The following is a 19,761-nucleotide window of genomic DNA, read 5'->3' on the forward strand; positions in this document are numbered from 1 at the left end:
TTTATATATACGTGTATATATATACACGTATATATAAACATATATATACACACATATATATACATATACTCATATATATAAAATAAAAAATCATTTTGCCTACCATAAATACCTCTAGGATCCAAAGTAACGCCAGAGTAGCTTTCCCTTTTGATACCTTCTGGCTAAAATAAAGGCAGAAAACATTCAGTTAAAAACATAATTAAGTTTATATAACCTGAATTTCCTGGATCAACTTTTCCAACTAACAAATTCTTTTTCTTGGAAAAGGCAAGCTATGTAAAAATACTTACATGCATAAAAGCAGCAATAAGATTTTATGGCTATTTGCATATTGACCAGAACAAACACTTAAATGGAAGTTATTTATAAGTCATATAATTGTTCTAAGTGTTTTCTATGTATTTACTCATTTAACCTCTAAAAACCTCTATGAGGTTGGTGCTGTTATTATTCTCATTTGACAGATGAGGAGACTGACACACATGGAAATCAAGTAACACCATCACACTGCTAGGAAGTGATGGAGCCAAGATTCAAGGCCAGGCAGCCTCGCTCCAGAGTGCACAGAACCACAATGCAAGGATAAATAGGGACTGTGCCTTGCACAAAATCAGTTGGTACATGTTTACTGAAGTGAATTTCATAGCTGAAAACAGAACTCAGAGAGTGAAGAGCCAGGAAGACCCAGTCTGTCATTAACTGGCCATATGACTCTTGGCAAGAATCTTGTCCTTTAAAAAGTACTATTATTTTTAATTTGTAAATCATACTTATATAAAAATATTAATGTTAATAACAGGAATACAATTGACAGATTGTGAGTAAATTATACTTAACAAATGATATATTTCTTCCTTTTTGGGCCTGTTTATTTGTTTATACAATGGAAAGTTTTCTAGACTATAAGTTCTTTAAATTCAAGGGTCACGTCTTATTTATTGTTTTATCTCCAGTACCTTGTATAATGTTTGGCACATAGATTTTAAGATGCACTTTCTGAATGTATTAAGGGAAAAACAGCCTGGAAGACATGTACCAATTGTTAAAATTGGGTATCTCTGGGTATGGGAATTATTGATGATTTTTACTTATCTGTGGTTTTTCAATATTTTATATTTTCTACAAAACAAATATTATTGTTTTATTAAAAAATTTTAGGCACAATTTCAGACTTATAGAAAAATTGCAAGAATAGTACAACAAAATCTAGAATAACCTCCAAACAGATTCCTTAATGCTTAATGTTTTGTTAAATTTACATTGTTGTTTTTCTCTCCCCCCCTTCTGTGTCTCTCTTTTGCAATAATTTAAGCATAAGTTATTTAAGCATGTTTTACTTACCACCACTCGTAATGTTTTTACTAAGATTTCTTTTCCAAACGAAGTGTCCAGTGAAAAATTGATGTTGTGAAGGCCAGTTTCCAGAGGAAGCACGGTGAAGGTCACCAAGTGACTGGAGGAACCTTCTACTTTCTGGTACACACATTTGGAGAGCTTTATGCCCTGATGATCAGTGGCTGGGCTTCCCGACATACAGATTCCCTCCACAGCAGACATTTTAACACAGAACTGAAATACCACAAGTGAAGAATTATATCAAAATAATTTTTTTTTTTTTTGAGACAGAGTCTTGCTCTGTCGCCCAGGCTGGAGTACAGTGGTGTGATCTCAGCTCACTGCAACTTCCGCCTCCCAGATTCAAGCAATTCTCCTGCCTCAGCCTCCCTAGTAGCTAGGCTTACAGGCATGTGCCACCACACCCAGCTAATTTTTGTATTTTTAGTAGAGGTGGGGTTTCTCCACGTTGGCTAGGCTGATCTCAAACTCCTGATATCAGGTGATCTGCTGCCTCAGCCTCCCAAAGTGCTGGTATTATAGGCATGAGCCACTGCACCCAGCCTTGAAATGTTTTATCTCTAAAAAAGTTTACCTTGATTATGCTTGTGTGGACACAAGCTCTCCGCTTTAACAATGTTAAAATAATCCCTTAGATTCTAAGGCACAGGAGGAAGCTCCTTTCAGATTTCCTAACATAGATACACAAATTGTTGTAGAGTTTAGCAATGCAAAGAGATGTCTAGAAAAGTCAATACTGTCTCAGACACATCTTACCTTTCTCAGACTGTTACCTACTAAATTAGGTACAGAGCTCATGCTGTTGTGATAGAACTTGTTATCCTGTCTCCTTACATGTTTGTTTGTATTTCAGATAGTGGGAGCCTTAGGTTCAGGTACTTGTTCCTTTTCATCTTATTCATCTTTGTATCTTTTAGCTCAGTCTTTGGTATTCAATAAATGATGGTTTCATCAAAGACTGAAAATTCCCTATATTGGCATTCAAGGCCCTGCCCATTATGTCCTCAGCTTATTTTTCTAATCTTATCAACTTCCCATTTGTATCTCATTTTACAACTAAACTCTGGCTCCAGAAACACCTGGATTCAAATTTTGGCATCCGTCTTATTAACTGGCGATGGAAAGCAGTTGCATGAACTCTCTAATCCTCCATTTTCTCATCTTTGTAATGGGAATAATAATAGTGCCAACTGACTTCTGGCTCAACTAGTGAACATTTTTCGTCTTCCCTCCAAATTCTGGTGAACTGATAAAATTGCGAACTAGACCCAAAAGAATAAATCCATAAAATCCAGAATAAATCAAGCAGGTAAACAAGAGAGAGAACCAGCTATTCAGCCACTAATTTTGAGGAATTTCTTGAAAATAGAAAGTTCCTTTTCCCTCTTAACTCTCTTCTTGGGAAACAACCACCAGGATGGGAGGGGCCAGAGCAAAAGACCATTGGATCACCTTCAGCCAATGATTTCCTTAGGACAGCAGGGGTAGAATGGGGAAGGATAGATATAGAAGAGTCATTTAATACAATTCAACATAATTGCATTATAAAAACTCTTAGTAAATTGAGATTAAAATGAACTTTTGAAACTGATAGAAAATATCAAAAACAGTGGTTCTGGTTTCAGTAATAGCCAAATAGCTCATGTTGGGCAACGCTTCTGAAAAATAACCACAAACTCTAGACAAGATATATATTAAAACAAACAAACAAATTATCTGCAGATACCAGAGAGTGGAAGGGAAAGTGGCATTTGGGAGAAGGGAATGACACTGAATAAGTACCCTGCTTTTTATAGCTTTACCCTGAGGGCAGGCTCCATTGGTGCCTTTGAGTGGCTAAAACCCCAGTAGAACCCGACATCATACTGGCTTGAGGAACTAAAGAAGAAAGTAGGGAGTAGTCACCACAGCTGAATAGTGAAGGAGCTCCAAGTTCTGCATATAATCCTGGCTCAAACCTGGCTGACCCTTGAACTATGCACAGCACAGACTTCTAGCATCCCAGCTAAGGCTAAAAATACTGAACTGAGATTCAGAGTTTGGGACTGAATTCAGCCAGCTGTCTGCTAACACACACACACACACACACACACACACACACACACACACGAAAGATCTTTAGAGGAACGTAATAGAATCCAGAGTCTACGTAATATTTTTATTAATAAAGTCTAAGGTTCAATCCAAAATTACTAGATATAAAGAGATAGGAAAGTGTAACCCATACTCAAAAGGAAAGGTAACTAACCCCAAAATATCACAGATGTATTTTTTTTTATTTTGATATGATGAAAATTCACTGATAAAGATTATGTAAAATATGGCAGTATAGAAATATGCATGACACTTTCAAATGCTGTCAAGTTATATATAACTGTGTCATTGCAAAGGACGTACAAAAGAGATGGCTGGCTAGATTTGGCCCGTGGTCCATAAATTGCTGACCCTTGATTTAGTTCATAAACCAAAAGGATAAAGAGATGTAAAACATTCAACAGATGGCCCGTCAATTTCCTTATATTAATTTATAAATTCAGGATAATACCTATGAAAACCCTATTATAATTTTTAAAGGAGAATTCATCAAACTAATTCCAAAGTTTATCTAGCAGAGTAAATGTGTAAGAATAACAACATCAAAAGCATTTGAAAAGTAAGAATACCAGAGAATACCTGCCTAATAGATATAAAATGTAACCACAAATCTATGGTACTTTTAATCAGTGTGATACTGATGTAAACAAAACAGAAGAGATATCTATAAATAGATGCACATATATGGAAATTCAATATATATGGGGGCAAGGTGACATTATAAATCAGTGGAAAAAGATGAATTCCTTACAAATACTGCTGGATCACTGGCTATCTATTTGAGATTAGCTCTTTATTTCAGATTTTTTAAAAAATCTAAATGCTCGTAAAAAGCTATAAAAGTACTACAGAAAACATAGAAAAAAACAGGTTTTTTTTTTTGAGATGAAGTTTTGCTTTTGTTGCCTGCTAAAGTGCAATGGCACGATCTCGGCTCACTGTAACCTCTGCCTCCCAGGTTCAAGTGATTCTCCTGCCTCAGCCTCCCGAATAGCTGGGATTACAGGCATGCACCACCATGCCCACCTAATTTTGTATTTTTAGTAGAGATGGGGTTTCTCCATGTTGGTCAGGCTGGTCTCGAACACCCGAATTCAGGTGATCCGCCTGCCTTAGCCTCCCAAAGTGCTGGGAATACAGGCATGAACCACCTTACCTGACCAGAAAAAAATAGTTTTTTAAAAAAGATTTTATTTTAGGTTCAGGGGTACCTGCGCAGGTCTGTTGTACAGGTAAATTGCATGTTGCAGGGGTTTGGTGTGCAGATTGTTTCATCAGTCAGGTAATAAGCATAGTACCTGATAAGCAATTTTTTTATCTTCACCCTTCTCTCACTCTCCACCCTCAAGTAGGCCATGGTGTCTGTTTTGTGTCCATATATACTCAATATTTAGCTGCCACTTATAAGTGAGAACATGTAGTTTTTTGTAGAAAAACCTTTTTAAAACTTGCTGTGTGAAAAGATTTCCAAAAAACACCAAACTCAGAAGACATAAAGGAAAATATCTAAAGATTTTATAACACACAAATGAAAAACACTGTTAACAAAGTTAAAGACAAGTAGCAGATTAGAGAAAATACCAGCAACATTTATAATCAAAGGATTAATAACTGTAACATACAAAGTGCTCCTGTAAACAATAAAAAGTACATGTGTTGAGTACTTACTATGGGCCAAGTACTATATTTACATGAATTAGCTCATTTAATCTTCAACTATGAAATGGCTACTATTATATCCAATTTTTCAGATAAGGAAACTAGGCAAGAAGAAGCTAGGTAACTTACCCCAGAAAAAAGCAACTCGATGGAAAGCAAAAGAAAGGGTATTAAAGTAGTGTATAGAATATCATAGAATACATTAAAGAAGAAATACAAATGGCCAACAGACAAATGAAATGAGGTTCAACATTACTAGTAATCAGGGTAGTGAAATAGAAACATTAATGACGTATCACTTGTGTCTGTCAACTTGGCAAAAATTTTATATGTATTAATAAACAATATATAGTGCTGTCTTTCATGTTTTTAAATGTTACGTAGTTGTATTCATTGTGTACATATTATTTTGCAATTTGCTTTTTTCAGCAATGCTATATTTTTGAGCTTTAATCAAAATGATACATGTAGTTATCTAGTCCCTTCATTTCAATTTCTGTATATGTGTTCATTGCATGCGTAAAAGAAAAAGTATCCCCTAAATTATAAGAATGTGAGGGATCAAGGCTACCTGAATACAGTTGGTAAGAATGTCAATTGATGTAGTCCTTTTGGAAGATAATTATGGCTATATTTATCAGAAGGTAAAATGTCCACGCCCTTTAGCCCAGTTAGTTCACTCCAAGACAAAACGTCCATCCTACAGAAATATACATGTAGGAAGATATGTATGCATAAATGGAGACTTTGCAAAATCACTTATGATAGTGAAAACCTGGAAACAACCCAAATGCCTTTAATAGAAACATGGTTCAATAAATTATAATATACCCACCATGTGAATTACTGTGCAGCCGTTAAAGTAATGAAGTAAATCTGTATATACTGATATGGAAGGATGTCTCTGATAATATTATTAGTGGAAACACAAATTGCTGATGCAGTGTGTGTGTGTACGTATGTGTGTCTGTGTGTGTATATATATATGTGTATATATATACGTATATATATGTATATATACACACATATGTATATATGTGTATATACGTATATATATGTGTATATATATGTGTGTGTATATATATATATACACACATACACACGTACATACACAAACCTATTTCATATGTTTAAGACTAGGTGAGCCGAGGAGCCCCTGCTGATCTCAGTTCTACAGCTGAACAGAGTTTGGCTGTGGCCTCTGTGCCTTACCCATTTGTTATGCCCACCTATTTATGTGTCTATCTTGAATTACAATTTACATGGTTTAAGAGTGACACATCCATAATCATCTACCAAAATCCTTTGGTAGCCAAGATCAGTGTGAGTTATAAAATTATACTCAGACTGTTTTGATGAGATAGTCTGACTGTCTTAGTATCTCAGTTTCTAGGACTCAAGCCAATCTTGAATCAGGATTTTGAGACATAAAAACCACTACAAGAACCCACTGGAGAAATGGTTTTTGGTATCTCTATCTGAATTATGCTTATCTTAAATTCAAGAAAGCATTCTGTTTGCAGAAAAGATAGTGAGTTTGAAGGCAATAATGTTAAAGCAACTTCACAGCTTCTTAATGGAGGCCCTTTTCCAACTCTTCACATCATATTTAGGGTGGTGGGAGTGAAGCCAAATGAGGGAAGGCAATTCCACAGGGCTGAAGATGGTAGCATGATTCACAGGATTTATGCAAACCCTGTGAGTAAATTCTAAGGAAGATAAATGAGTAACATTTTGACTTTATTTCTATAAAAATAAGATAATACTGGCTGGGCACAGTGGCTCATGCCTGTAATCCCAATACTTTGGGAGGCCGAGGTGGATGGATCACAAGGTCAGGAGTTCAAGACCAGCATGGACAACGTGGTGAAACCCCATCTTTACTAAAAATACAAAAATTATCTGGGTGAGGTGGTACATGCCTGTAATCCCAGCTACTCAGAGGGATGAGGCAGAAGAATCACTTGAACTCGGGAAGCAGAGGTTGCAGTAAGCCGAGATCACGTCACTGCACTCCAACCTGGGTGACAAAGAGAGACTCTGTCTCAAATAATAAATAATAATACTATCAGTATGGCAAATTCTGATTACTTAAGTTTATTCCCCATTTACAGCCTGTGGCCAAGTAAAATCTGTGTGTGCATTCTCTGATATTTAGCATTACCTGATGAAACAGGTTTATATGAAAAAGTTCATTTTTACTGAAAATTAAAATTGTGGAAAAAAATCAAATTGGCCTTTCCATGACAAAAAGCAAGTCTGACTTGGCTAATTATTTTATCAATGAGGACTGATTTTTCCAGTTAGATTTTGTAGCAAACATATTACATAAATTGAATAAGCTAAATGTGAAGCTCCAAGATATAAGATTAAAATATATTGATAAAGAGGTAATAAAATTGACAATAGTTATATTTTTTCAATCTTCCTGATAATATTGGATTAAACAGCAATGCCTACCTCTATAAAAGTGAAAAATAAGAATAGGATTTATACCAAACCCTCTCTCATTTCTAACAACAAATAATATTTATCCATAGCTATTAAGCCAATTGAGAGAAAAGTTTCATTTATCAAATGAGAAGATAATTTTTAAATAAAATTTTATTTTTTACATTTAATAACTTTATAAATATATATTATGTTATTTTGTCAATAGTATACTAAGAATAATATTTGTAATGATACCTAAATTGACATATCATTTGATACTTTGAATCTTACAATCACAAAATTTTAAAATATTTCATTTTCAATGTATGTAGATATTTTTGGTCATCAAAGTATGATGGTGATCAACAGAAAAGATTCAAGCATAAATATATAACAGGGAAGTAGAATGGAAATATGAATTCATTGACGAAAAGAAATGATATGTAATCTGTCGTTAAGAACTTATTTGAAGCAGGGAGCAGTGGCTCATGCCTGTAATCCCAATACTTTGGGAGGCTGAGGCAGGTGGGTCATTTGATGTCAGGAGTTCAAGACCAGTCTGGCCAACATGGTGAAACCTGTCTCTANCACGCGCCACCATGCTCAGCTGATTTTTTGTATTTTTAGTAGAGACGGGGTTTCACCATGTTGACCAGGATGGTCTCGATCTCTTGACCTCGTGATCCACCCACCTCGGCCTCCCAAAGGGCTGGGATTACAGGCGTGAGCCACCGCGCCCAGCAAGAGAAGCTTTTAAAATGCATTTGAAGGACCGAATTAAATATCCTTTGGGAAGGAAAGGAAGTTGTTTGATTTGATTTTGCAATTGGATTGAAGGGATGGAAGAAACCCGCATCATATTGTAGGTAATGCTACCAACATTGTAGGTAATGCTATCAACATTACCTGCAATAGGACAGCTTCGCTACTTTCTGATTCTGAAACAACAGAAATCTGACCCTAGCTTTGTAAATCTGAGATCTTTGCCACAAGTATGTTACTATTTATAGACACCATTTAACACTCAGTGCCAGGCACCATTCTAGGAGCCATTGATACTGTAATCAATAAGATAGACACTGTCCAAGCATGGTATGAGCTTTGTTCAGACAAATCCTATGCAGAAATTTACTGTATTTACATAAAAGTTAGAAAGTGAATAATGATAAAAGAAGAGCTGCTATGGTTTAATTACTTACCTGGAGCCTGGCGCCCCCTTGGCTTTCCCATTCCTTCTTCCTTTGGGACCTAGTACAGTAGTATGAAATCACTGTCATGAGCTTCCCACAATGCATCATCCTCAGGGTTACGGGATCACAGTGTCTCCTGGAAGGACTAGGCTCAGATCTCGGAAAAATGTTTGCCTATAATTCTAATTTAAAACTTTTAGAGAATTATTTATGTTATTAAGTTTTGGAATACTTTAGCTTTAGCATTCATTCATTCAATCATTGAGTGCCTTCTACACGTAAACACTAAGAACCCAGTGGTGAAAAAGACAAGAGTCCCTGCCCTTTTGTAATGTCCAAGCTAGGCTTTAGACATATAATAACACAATTAGTTATTTAATTGCTGTTGTGAAGAGTGCTATGATGGGAAAGTATAGGATGTTTTGTGGAGCTATTAAAAGTTTCCATGAGGAAGTAGCATTTGCGCTTTACTAGTTGATTAATAGAAATTAATTAGTCCAGAGATTGCAAATTCAAATTCCTTTAAGAGATCAGGCAGGTAACACAAATGTGTGTATCTAGCAGGGGTAAGATAACAAGAAATATTAGAACTGGAGGCCCGCTGGAGGGAGTCTACTGGCCTTAAGGCATTCACATTCAAACTTCAGTAATCTCTTGGCTGGCCAAACAAAAGAAGCAGGCAGCCAAAGACAGCAGAAGGGCTGGCAGTCTGCAGCGATGAATGGGGCAGGAGGACAGCAGGAGCAATGGCCCTGAGGCAGGAAGAAACCCATCTGTTTTGATGAACTAAGATCACAACGGCAGGTGAAGTACAGAGCCCTTGGAAGAGAGAGTGACTCCCACAGGGCAGGTGAGGGCTTTGGTCTTTATCTCAAGTCCCCTTGGATGCACTGAAGGGTTTCAAGCAGAAAAATGAATTAATTAGATTGGCATTTTTGAAAGCTCACTGAGCAACAATGTTGGAAAAGTTGGAAGCAAATAAATCAATCAGGAAGCTGTGGTGACTCATCTCTTCTTCAGTTTTTCACTTACATTATTTACATAACTGTGTTTGTCTTGATGCAGTCTCAACCGTGTATTTCTCACTCCAGAAAACCAAGATGAATATTTTCTTCTTAGTTCCTGTCTCTAAGGAAAGAAGTAGAGTATGCGGGTCTTTGACCTGGAACAAAAAGAGGCACTCAGTACCCCGTACACAGAACCTTCTGTCTCCTGGCTATTATTAAGTGCTGAAGTGTCGGCAATGATACTGTAAATCCTAAGTATTACAGTAGCAGTGAGAACAGTTCCCAACCTGCTGGAGGTGGGAAATCAGGTAAGGCTTCACCTACAAACCTAAAAACATGTGGACTTTATCATTTGGTTTAGCATTTTAAAATGCAATTCTGGCCGGGCAGGGTGGCTCACACCTGTAATCCCAGCACTTTGGGAGGCACAGGCGGGTGGATCACTGGAGGTCAGGAGTTTGAGACCAGCCTGGCCAATATGGTGAAACCCCTCTCTACTAAAAACACAAAAATTAGCCAGGCATGGTGGCAGGTGCCTGTAATCCCAGCTACTCAGGAGGCTGAGGCAGAAGAATGCTTGAAAAAAATAAATAAATTTTTTAAAAAAAAGGAGGTTGCAGTGAGCCAAGATCCTGCCACCACACTCCAGCCTGGGTGACAGAGCAAGACTCTGTCTCAAAAAAAAAAAAAAAAAAAAAAAAGAGCTTATTTAAACATTTTAAAAATTGATTTCTATGGTATTTGAAGTCTGCTAATATAAGTTTGATGCAAGTTTTATTTTAAAATATCAATATTTAAATATATTAAAAGTAATAGATTGCCATCTTTTTAAAATATATGATAAAAATTTTAGATGCCAAATTTTAAATTGTGGTAGAGGGGTACATAGTTTTTCTGAAACAAGGGGATGTAAGCAAAATTTTAGGAAACCACTGAAATACTAATCTCTAAGAATAAAGTTAGCGTTTTTAAAAAATATAGGTAGAATTTTGGAACACATTGAATTCTCATGCAAAATTTTGTGATGTTAGTTTCAAGTCAAATCAGTCAGCCTATTATTTAATTCTCTTTAGAAGTGTGCTGGCAAGAAGATAAATCGTGGGTCCAGTCATGGTTAGAATTGTATCCTGGAGTGAGAGAGGATCCAGGGAGTTGGCATAATTTTAGTCAGTGTGGTTTTAATGACAGCTTGTGAATGCTAACATGAACAAGGAGTAAAGTAAAAAGAGCAGAGGAGTAATGGACAATAAAAGGGACTGAGTCGATGGACTGGAGGTTTCAGTGATGCTACTGAGCCAAAGGAGGTCGTCACTGGTTGGTGAGATGTGAGATGTCTGAAATCAAGATTTTAGAGAGGATGATAAGATCTATAAAGTGAAGTTGAGAATGAATGCTAAAATGGAGGAAAGGAAAGAGTTGTTAGAATCAAGGAGATCAAGGAACTCTGAGCATGGGCAAATAAAGGAAATAAATATGAATTCATCCTTCTCTGGACTTACACAGCACATTGATTATCTTAAGCAATTTATTCTTTCAACTGAAGTTACATAAATACCTACTTGCCCTTCCTCCTTTCTTCATCCTTTTAATTCATATCCCTACACATCTAGTACAATGCTCATTGTAATTGTTTGGTTCCTATTGCTGAACTGGGTTGAATTTTTACTTTTTTGTGTATGATAATTCCACTAACAGAATTCTCAGAAAACCAGAGAATGTTTCCCTCATTCCATAAATATTAATACCTACTTACCTGCATCCCAGTAGTCCTATAGTTGTAAACGGTCCCTTTCAACTGGACCTGTTCTCCTCGTACAACAGAATATGGTATATTCATTTCCAGGAAGACATCTTTGAACACCTTTGCCTTGAGGGTATCGGCAACACATATACCTTCAGCCCAAAGTGGAAGCAAAGTAGAATTATATTAGGAAATCCCTATAATGCTTTATTGGTATTAAAATTTCTCACACTTGATTTACTTCAAGAAAAAAAAGAATATTAGATCATATTTTTCTCTGCGCTCTCACCTCATGCCCTTGAATTTTCTATTCATTGATCTTAATTTCAATGATAATTAGTATTAACAGAAAACTTCATTTGTTCAATAAATATTTAATTCCATTTAAGGCATGAGAATGTTTATCACCTAAAGCACCAAATCTTTTTAGATATTCATTATTGGTTCCATTTTTAATGGGTATAAAATTTTAATTGTGGAAACCAAGATTTTAAAACAAAAGTAGCAAACAAACAAACAAAACCATCCCTGAAGTTATTTAGAAAGCATCTGTACTTAATCATCACAAAGATCAGCCCAAGAGAGGTCATTTATTTGTTTCTAACTTTACACAAAATCCCAGTCAGTAAAAAAAGTGAAGGAAAATAAAGACTTGAGGCTGAGTGCAGTGGCTCAAGCTGTAATTCCAACACTTTGGAAGGTGGAGATGGGAAGATTGCTTGAAACCAGGAGTTTAAGACCAGCCTGGACAACATAGTGAGACTCCTTCTTCATTTACAAAAAAGAAAAAAAAGGGGGAAAAGAAAAGAGGAGCAAAAGGAGAAATCAGTATGTTCAAAGATATGGATATATTCAAGTCTTTTGGTAATACATAAAAAATATATATATTTTAAAAATTGCTACCATTTAAGTCCTGGGTAAACTAAATATATAACAACAGAGAATTACATCTTGCTAATGAAATTATTCTTTAAATGCATATGTAACTTAAGCCTGCTTACCGCTATCTGAAATGCCAACACCTTGAATTTCCCACGTAGTTAGAGAATCAGGTAGGGCAAACTGCAACTGTTTTCTGGAAGTTAAAATGTTGATATTTAAATACAGTAGAATATTGATTAACCCAACTTGAGAGAGACATCCATTAACAGAATTTTTGCTTCAAACTACTTTAGAAGAAAGAAAAAAATTCACAAGATGAAATCACATCAGGTATTAAGGAAAATCTCATCAAGAAAAAAAATTCAGTAACTCTGGTATATATTGCATGTTTTTAGACATTTCATCTCTATGATGAGAATTCAAGTTCAGAAAGATGCCTATGAAACATTGCAAAATCCAAGCATATAAAACAAAGAGAAAACTATGTTCATTGGCAGTATATTCTAAAATAGGGAAGCACAGTGATGCATGTTAGCACTGCTCAAAACAAAGCTGACATAACTAAAAACTTCTGATTATAATTAAGCTTGTATATTTATTTACAGCTGTTGTCTACCAACTTTGTATCAGGTATAGTGCTGAGTACCAAGTAAACAGCACTGAAAAGGTATAGTCCCACTCTCAGGCAGTTTACAATCTAGTGGAAGAAACAGTTAAGTAACTAAATTACACTGCACTGTAATAATTGTACCAATAAGGCATTATAAGAGTTCAGAGGCAGTGTGCATTCATTCAACACAAAAACAGTAATCTGAATTTAGTTCACACCCTCAAAGTATTTACATTTTAATTAATCCAATCACTGGTAGGGTGGGGAGAGTGGCCAGAAGGTTTACTAGAGGACATACTAGCTAATGAATAGTGTCAGATGAAATGGACACCAATTGTGTGGAAGAAAGATTAGAAAAGACAAGGGTAGAAACAAGGAGATGCCTGAGGAGACACCTGCAGGGCTCTGAAGGCATTCCTTGCCTTCTCATCGGAAAACCAGTGCTTTAAGTGCACCTAAGAAGAGTGTGGCTTGAGAACTCAGTACATCACTGTTTTCAGTGGTATAGAGGAAGTGTTTTTCTTAAAACATGTTGAATAAAAAACTTGAAAAGAACCTTTATTCTTGCTTATCAATGTTTGTTTTATAGTACAAGATATTTTAGGATAAAAATAGCGGCTTAATATAGTGTATAGCACATAGTTGTGTGTATTAAATGCATACTGAAGTGAAATAAAATTAAGTGGAATAGTACCCTTCTTCATTCTGCCCTGGAGCCAATCGCCGGTGCAATGTACATTAAAAAAATAAAAATTAAAAAAAGCAAAGCAAAACAACACAAAATCTTATCAAATTGCAGGATCATCTTAATTCTTTAGCAAGCTATTGGGAAATGGGTAGTTTCCAGATTTTTGGCATAATACTTGCATTATCCACATTTATTTCAAGGACACATGAAAGAAGTTGAATACCTTCTGGGAACATGATGAACTTCCCATAACCAACTTTCTGGAAAATAACTTCGAATTTCTGGCTTGCTTACTGGCAACAGGATCTTCATGTCTGGGCAAAAAAATCATATTTAATTATGAAAAAACAGTATAAATTCTACGTATTGCTGAACTTTAAAATATGGCCATTAATCTATAACTTAAGCATTTTCTTATAGGTAAATAAAATATTTTGTTTAATGCTTTCAAAATAGAACCATAGATAGGGTGCACTGGCTCATGCCGATAATCTCAGCACTTTGGGAGGCCAAGGTGGGCAGATCACCTGAGGTCAGGAATTCGAGACCAGCCTGGCCAACCTAGTGAAATCCTGTCTCTACTAAAATCACAAATATTAGCTGGGCGTGGTGGCGGGTGCCTGTAGTCCCAACTACTCAGTAGGCTGAGGCATGATAATCACTTTAACCTGGAAGTAGAGGTTGCAGTGAGCCGAGATTACACCACTGCACTCCTGCCTGGGTGACAAAGTGAGACTCTGTCTCAAAAAAACAAAAACAAAAACAAAAAAAAACTATAAAAGCTTAGGATTTGTCCACTAATAGCGTTGGCAAAACAAAGTATCAAAATATCTTTAATGATTTGTTTCTTAAATTGCTAAATGTTTAGTGTTCCTGAGATTATATAAGATATTGATCAATCTATAAAGTTATTTGCACTTATATAATTGTAATAATTGTGTTTATATTGGAATAAAGAGAAGCTTTATATGACACTCTGCCTTCCTTAACTTGGTAATTTGTTTATATTTAGTTGAATAAAAATGGACAGAACTTCTGTTTTTATCTAAGATGCATTAATAGAAAACTAAACATGATATACAAAACAACAGTTTTCAGACATTAGAGCATAAGCAGGACTGTGATCTCTGAGAGAAAGGAAACAATTAGGTGAAACCTAAAATTGTCCCAGCTTACTGCCTAGAGGCAGTTTACAGACTAGGGCAGGGAAAGGAATCCAAGCAGAGCCTGATGATTTTGAAGACTTGTGGCAGCACAGATGGGAGTTTTGCAAGGCCAAGTTGTCTGGAATGAGGGGCAGAGTTCCAGGGAGGAAGGGGCTGCAGAGAGAGACTTCTATCCAGCTGAAGCCAAGCCAGATGATTACTGGACCCCTTCCTGACACCTTACACTAAAATTAACTCCAGATGGATTAAAGACTTAAACATAAGACCTAATACCATAAAAACCCTAGAAGAAAACCTGAGCAAAACCATTCAGGACATAGGCATAGGCAAGGACTTCATGACTAAAACACCAAAAACATTGGCAACAAAAGCCAAAATATACAAATGGGACTTAATTAAACTCCAGAGCTGCTGTAGAGCAAAAGAAACAATCATTAGCGTGAACCAGCAACCAACAGAATGGGAAAAAATTCTTGCACTCTACCCATCTGACAAAGGGCTAATATCCAGAATCTACAAATAACTAAAACAAATATACAAGAAAAAAACAAACAAACCCATCCAAAAGTGGACGAAGGATATGAACAGACACTTTTCAAAAGAAGACATATATGAGGCCAACAAACATAAGAAAAAATGCTCATCATCACTGATTATTAGAGAAATGCAAATCAAAACCACATCAAGATACCACCTCATGCCAGCTAGAATGGCAATCATTAAAAAAATCTGGAGACAACAGATGCTGGAGAGGATGTGGAGAAATAGAAACTTTTACACTGTTGGTGGGAGTATAAACTAGTTTAACCATTGTGGAAGACAGTGTGGTGCTTCCTCAAGGACCCAGAAATAGAAATTCCATTTGACCCAGCAATCCCATTACTGGGTATATACCCAAAGGATTACAAGACCTGGAACCAACACAAATGCCCATGGATGATAGACTGGACAAGGAAAATGTGGCACATATACACCATGGAATACTATGCAACCATAAAAAATGATGAATTTGTGTCCTTTGTAGGGACATGGATGAATCTGGAAACCATAGGTCTCAGCAAACTGACACAAGAACAGAAAATCAAACACTGCATGTTCTCACTCATAGGTGGGTGATGAACAATGAGAACATATGGACACAAGAAGGGGAGCATCACACACTGGAGTCTGTTGTGGGGGGGGCAAGGGAGGGACAGTGAGGGGGTGGGGAGGTCAGGGAGGGATAACATGGGGAGAAATGCCAGATGTAGGTGATGGGGGGATGGAGGCAGCAAACCACATTGCCATGTGTGTACCTATGCAACAATCCTGCATGACCTGCACTTGTACCCCAGAAACTAAAGTACAATTTTAAAAAAATGAAACAATATATGAGACGGCAGAGCAAGACGGCTAAATAGAATCCTATACCATTTGCCTTTCCTGTTGGTACCCTAGATTTTAATAACTAACTACACACAAGAAGCACCATCATGAGAATCAGAAATCAGGTAAGCAATCACAGTACCTGGTTTTGACTTTACATCACTGAAAGAGACATTGAAGAGGGCAGAAAAGATAGTCTTGAAGCACTGATGCCACTCCTCCCCCATCCCCTAGCAGTGGCTGTGCAGTGTGGAGAACCTATATATTGGGAAAGCAAGAGTAGAGTGAATTCTGTGGTTTTACACTGAACTCAGTGCTGCATTGTCACAGTGGAAAGCAGAACCAGGCTGTACTCAGCTGATATCTGCCCATGGAGGGAGCATTTGGACTGGCCCTAGCCAGAGGGGGATCGCCCATCCCAGTGGTTGGAGCTTGAGTTTCTGCCAGCCTCCCCACCACGGGCTGGAGTGTTCTGGGGCTCTAGGTGAATTTGAGGGGCAGTCTAGGCCACAAGGACTGCAATTTCTAGGCAAATCCTAGTGCACTGGAAGTCCTAGCCAGAACCATTAGACAAGAGAAGGAAATAAAAGTCATTCAAACTAGAAAGGAAGAAGTCAAATGATCCTTGTATGCATATATCTGGAAAAACCTGAAGACTCCACACACACACAAAAAAAACTATTAGAACTACTAAATGAATTCTGTAAAGTTGCAGGATACAAAATCAATATACAAAAATCAGTAGCATTTCTATATGTCAATAGTGAACAATGTGAAAAAGAAATTTTAAAAGTAATCTCATTTACAATAGACACAAATAAAATTAAACACCTAGGAACCAACTTAACCAAAGAAGTGAAAGATTTCTACAATGAAAACTATAAAACACCAGTGAAAGAAATTCAAGAGGATACACAAAAAATAAATTTATTCCATATTCATGGATTGGAAGAATCAATATTGTTAAAATGTCCATACTACCCAAAGCAATCTCAATTCAATGCAATCTCTACGAAAATACCAATAACATTCTTCACAGAAATAGAAAAAAAATCCTAAAATTCATATGAAACTACAAAAGACCAGAATAGCCAAAGCAATTCTGAGCAAAAAGAAAAAAACCTGGAGGAATCACATTACCTAACTTCAAATCATACTATAGAGCTATAGTAACAAAAACAGCATGATACTGGCATAAAAGCTGACATATAGACCTGTGGAACAGAATAGAGAACCCAGAAACAAATCCACACACCCACAGTGAACTCATTTTTTGACAAAGGTGACAAGAACATACATTGGAGAAAGGACAGACTCTTCAATTAATGGTGCTGGGAAAACTGGATATCCATATGCGGAAGAATGAAATGCGACCCTTATCTCTCTCCATATACAAAACTCAAATAAAAATCGATTAACAAATTAACTCTAAGACCTCAAACTATAAAACTGCTACAGGAAACCAATGGGAAAACACTCCAGGACATTGGTAGGGCCAAAAGTTTCTTGCATAATAAATACCCCACTAGCACAGACAACCAAAGCCAAAATGGACAAATGGGATCACATCAAGTTAAAGAGCTTCTGTACAGCAAAGGAAACAATAAATAAAGGAGACAACCCATAGAATGGGAGAAAATATTTGCAACTACCCATCTGACAAGAGATTAATAACCAGAATATATTAAAAGTTCAAACAACCCTACAGGAAAAAAATGTAATAATCCCATTTAAAAATGAGCAAAAGATTTGAATAGACATTTCTCTAAAGAAGACATACAAATGGCAAGAAGGCATGTGAAAAGGTGCTCAACATCAGTAGTCACCAGAGAAATGCAATCAAAATGACAATGAAATATCATCTCATCTCAGTTAAAATGGCTTTTATTCAAAAGACAAGCAACAACAAACGCTGGAGGGGATATGGAGAAAAGGGAACCCTTGTACACTGTTGGTGGGACTGTAAATTACTATAACTACTATGGAGAACAGTTTGGAGTTTCTTCAAAAAACAAAGAACAGACCTACCATATGATCTGGCAATCCTACTGCTGGGTATATAACCAAAAGAAAGAAAATCAGTACTTCGAAGCCATATCTGCACTCCCATGTTTGTTGCAGCGCTGTTAAAAATAGTCAGGATTTGGAAGCAACCAAATGTCCACCAACAGATGAATGGATAAAGAAAATGTGGCCATACTCAGCCGTAAAAAGAATGAGATCCTGTCATTTGCAACAATATGGATGGACTGGAGGTCATTATGTTAAGTGAAGTAAGTTAGGCACAGAAAGACAAAATTTGCATGTTCTCACTTATTTGTAGGTGCTAAAAATCAAAACAATTTAACTCAGAGAGATAGAGACTAGAAGGCTGGGAAAGGTAGCAGGAGGATGTGGGGGATATGGGATGGTTTACGGGTACAAAAAATAGAAAGAATAAGGCTTAGTACTTGATAGCACAACAGGATAACCATAGTCAATAATAATTTCATTGTACATTTAAAAATAACTAAAAGAGTATAATTAGATTGTTTATAATACAAAGGAGGAATACCTCAAGGGATACCCCATTTTCCATGATGTGACTATTGCTTATTGCGTGCCTGTATCAAAGTATCTCATATACTTCACAAATATACATACCTATTGTTTACTCACAAAAATTTAAAAATTAAAAAAAAATTTAAGAGAAAAAAAAAGGCAAGTCCTCTTTCCAAAAAGAAAACCAACATATGGACTAGATAGTTTATTAAAATTCTGCTTATCATAAGCAAATATTATTAGCCAGGCATGGTGGCAGATGCCTGTAATCCTAGCTACTTCGGAGGCTGAGGCAGGAGAATCTCTTGAACCTGGGAGGTGGGGGTTGCAGTGAGCTGAGACCGTGCCATTGCAACAAGAATGAAACTTCATCTCTCAATACAAAAACAAACAAACAAACAAATACTGGAAAACAATCTGAATCTCATACATCGTACATCTCAATGAATATATTTCTACAAACATAAATTTTATGGCCATTTACCAAAATGATGGTTATAAGATATTGCTTAACAATAGGGTTATGTTCTGAGAAATGTGTTGTTAGGTGATTTTGTTGTTGTGAACATCATAGAGTGTACTTACACTAATCTAGATGGTATAACTTTCTACACATCTAGACTATATAGTATAGTATAGCCTATTACTCCTAGGCTACAAACCTATACAGCATGTTACTGACTGAATACTGCAGACAACTGTAGTGCAATGGTACGCATTTGTGTATCTAAGCATATCTAAACACAGAAAAGGTACAGCAAAAATATGGTATTATAATCCTCTAGGACAACTGTCACATATGCGGTCCATCATTGACGAAAATGTCATTACGTGGCACACATATGTATAAAACAGAAACTGTCATTTTGCTTTTGTTTGTTTAGTTAAGACTATATATAGGCCAGGCGCAGAGGCTCATGCCTGTAATCCCAGGACTTTGGGAGGCTGAGGCAGGCAGATCACCTGAGGTCAGGAGTTTGAGACCAGCCTGGCCAATATGGTGAAACCCTGTCTCTAATAAAAATA

General features: G+C 36.5%; 1 protein-coding gene across 1 annotated transcript in view; it reads right to left on the reverse strand.

Moving 5' to 3' along the window:
* The window catches only part of C5 (complement C5), a 102,210-nt gene that overhangs the window by 47,378 nt on the left and 35,071 nt on the right, over positions 1–19,761 (reverse strand). Inside the window, exons 18-22 of the mRNA XM_017503310.2 lie at positions 13,887–13,977; positions 12,485–12,558; positions 11,496–11,635; positions 1,345–1,572; positions 104–164 (exon numbers count right to left, since the gene is read on the reverse strand). Of these exons, the coding sequence (XP_017358799.1) occupies positions 104–164; positions 1,345–1,572; positions 11,496–11,635; positions 12,485–12,558; positions 13,887–13,977 (594 nt within the window). The remainder of the gene's footprint in view (positions 1–103; positions 165–1,344; positions 1,573–11,495; positions 11,636–12,484; positions 12,559–13,886; positions 13,978–19,761) is intronic.

The sequence above is a fragment of the Cebus imitator genome, unplaced genomic scaffold (assembly GCF_001604975.1).
Source record: "Cebus imitator isolate Cc_AM_T3 unplaced genomic scaffold, Cebus_imitator-1.0 Scaffold309, whole genome shotgun sequence".
Lineage (NCBI taxonomy): Eukaryota > Metazoa > Chordata > Mammalia > Primates > Cebidae > Cebus > Cebus imitator.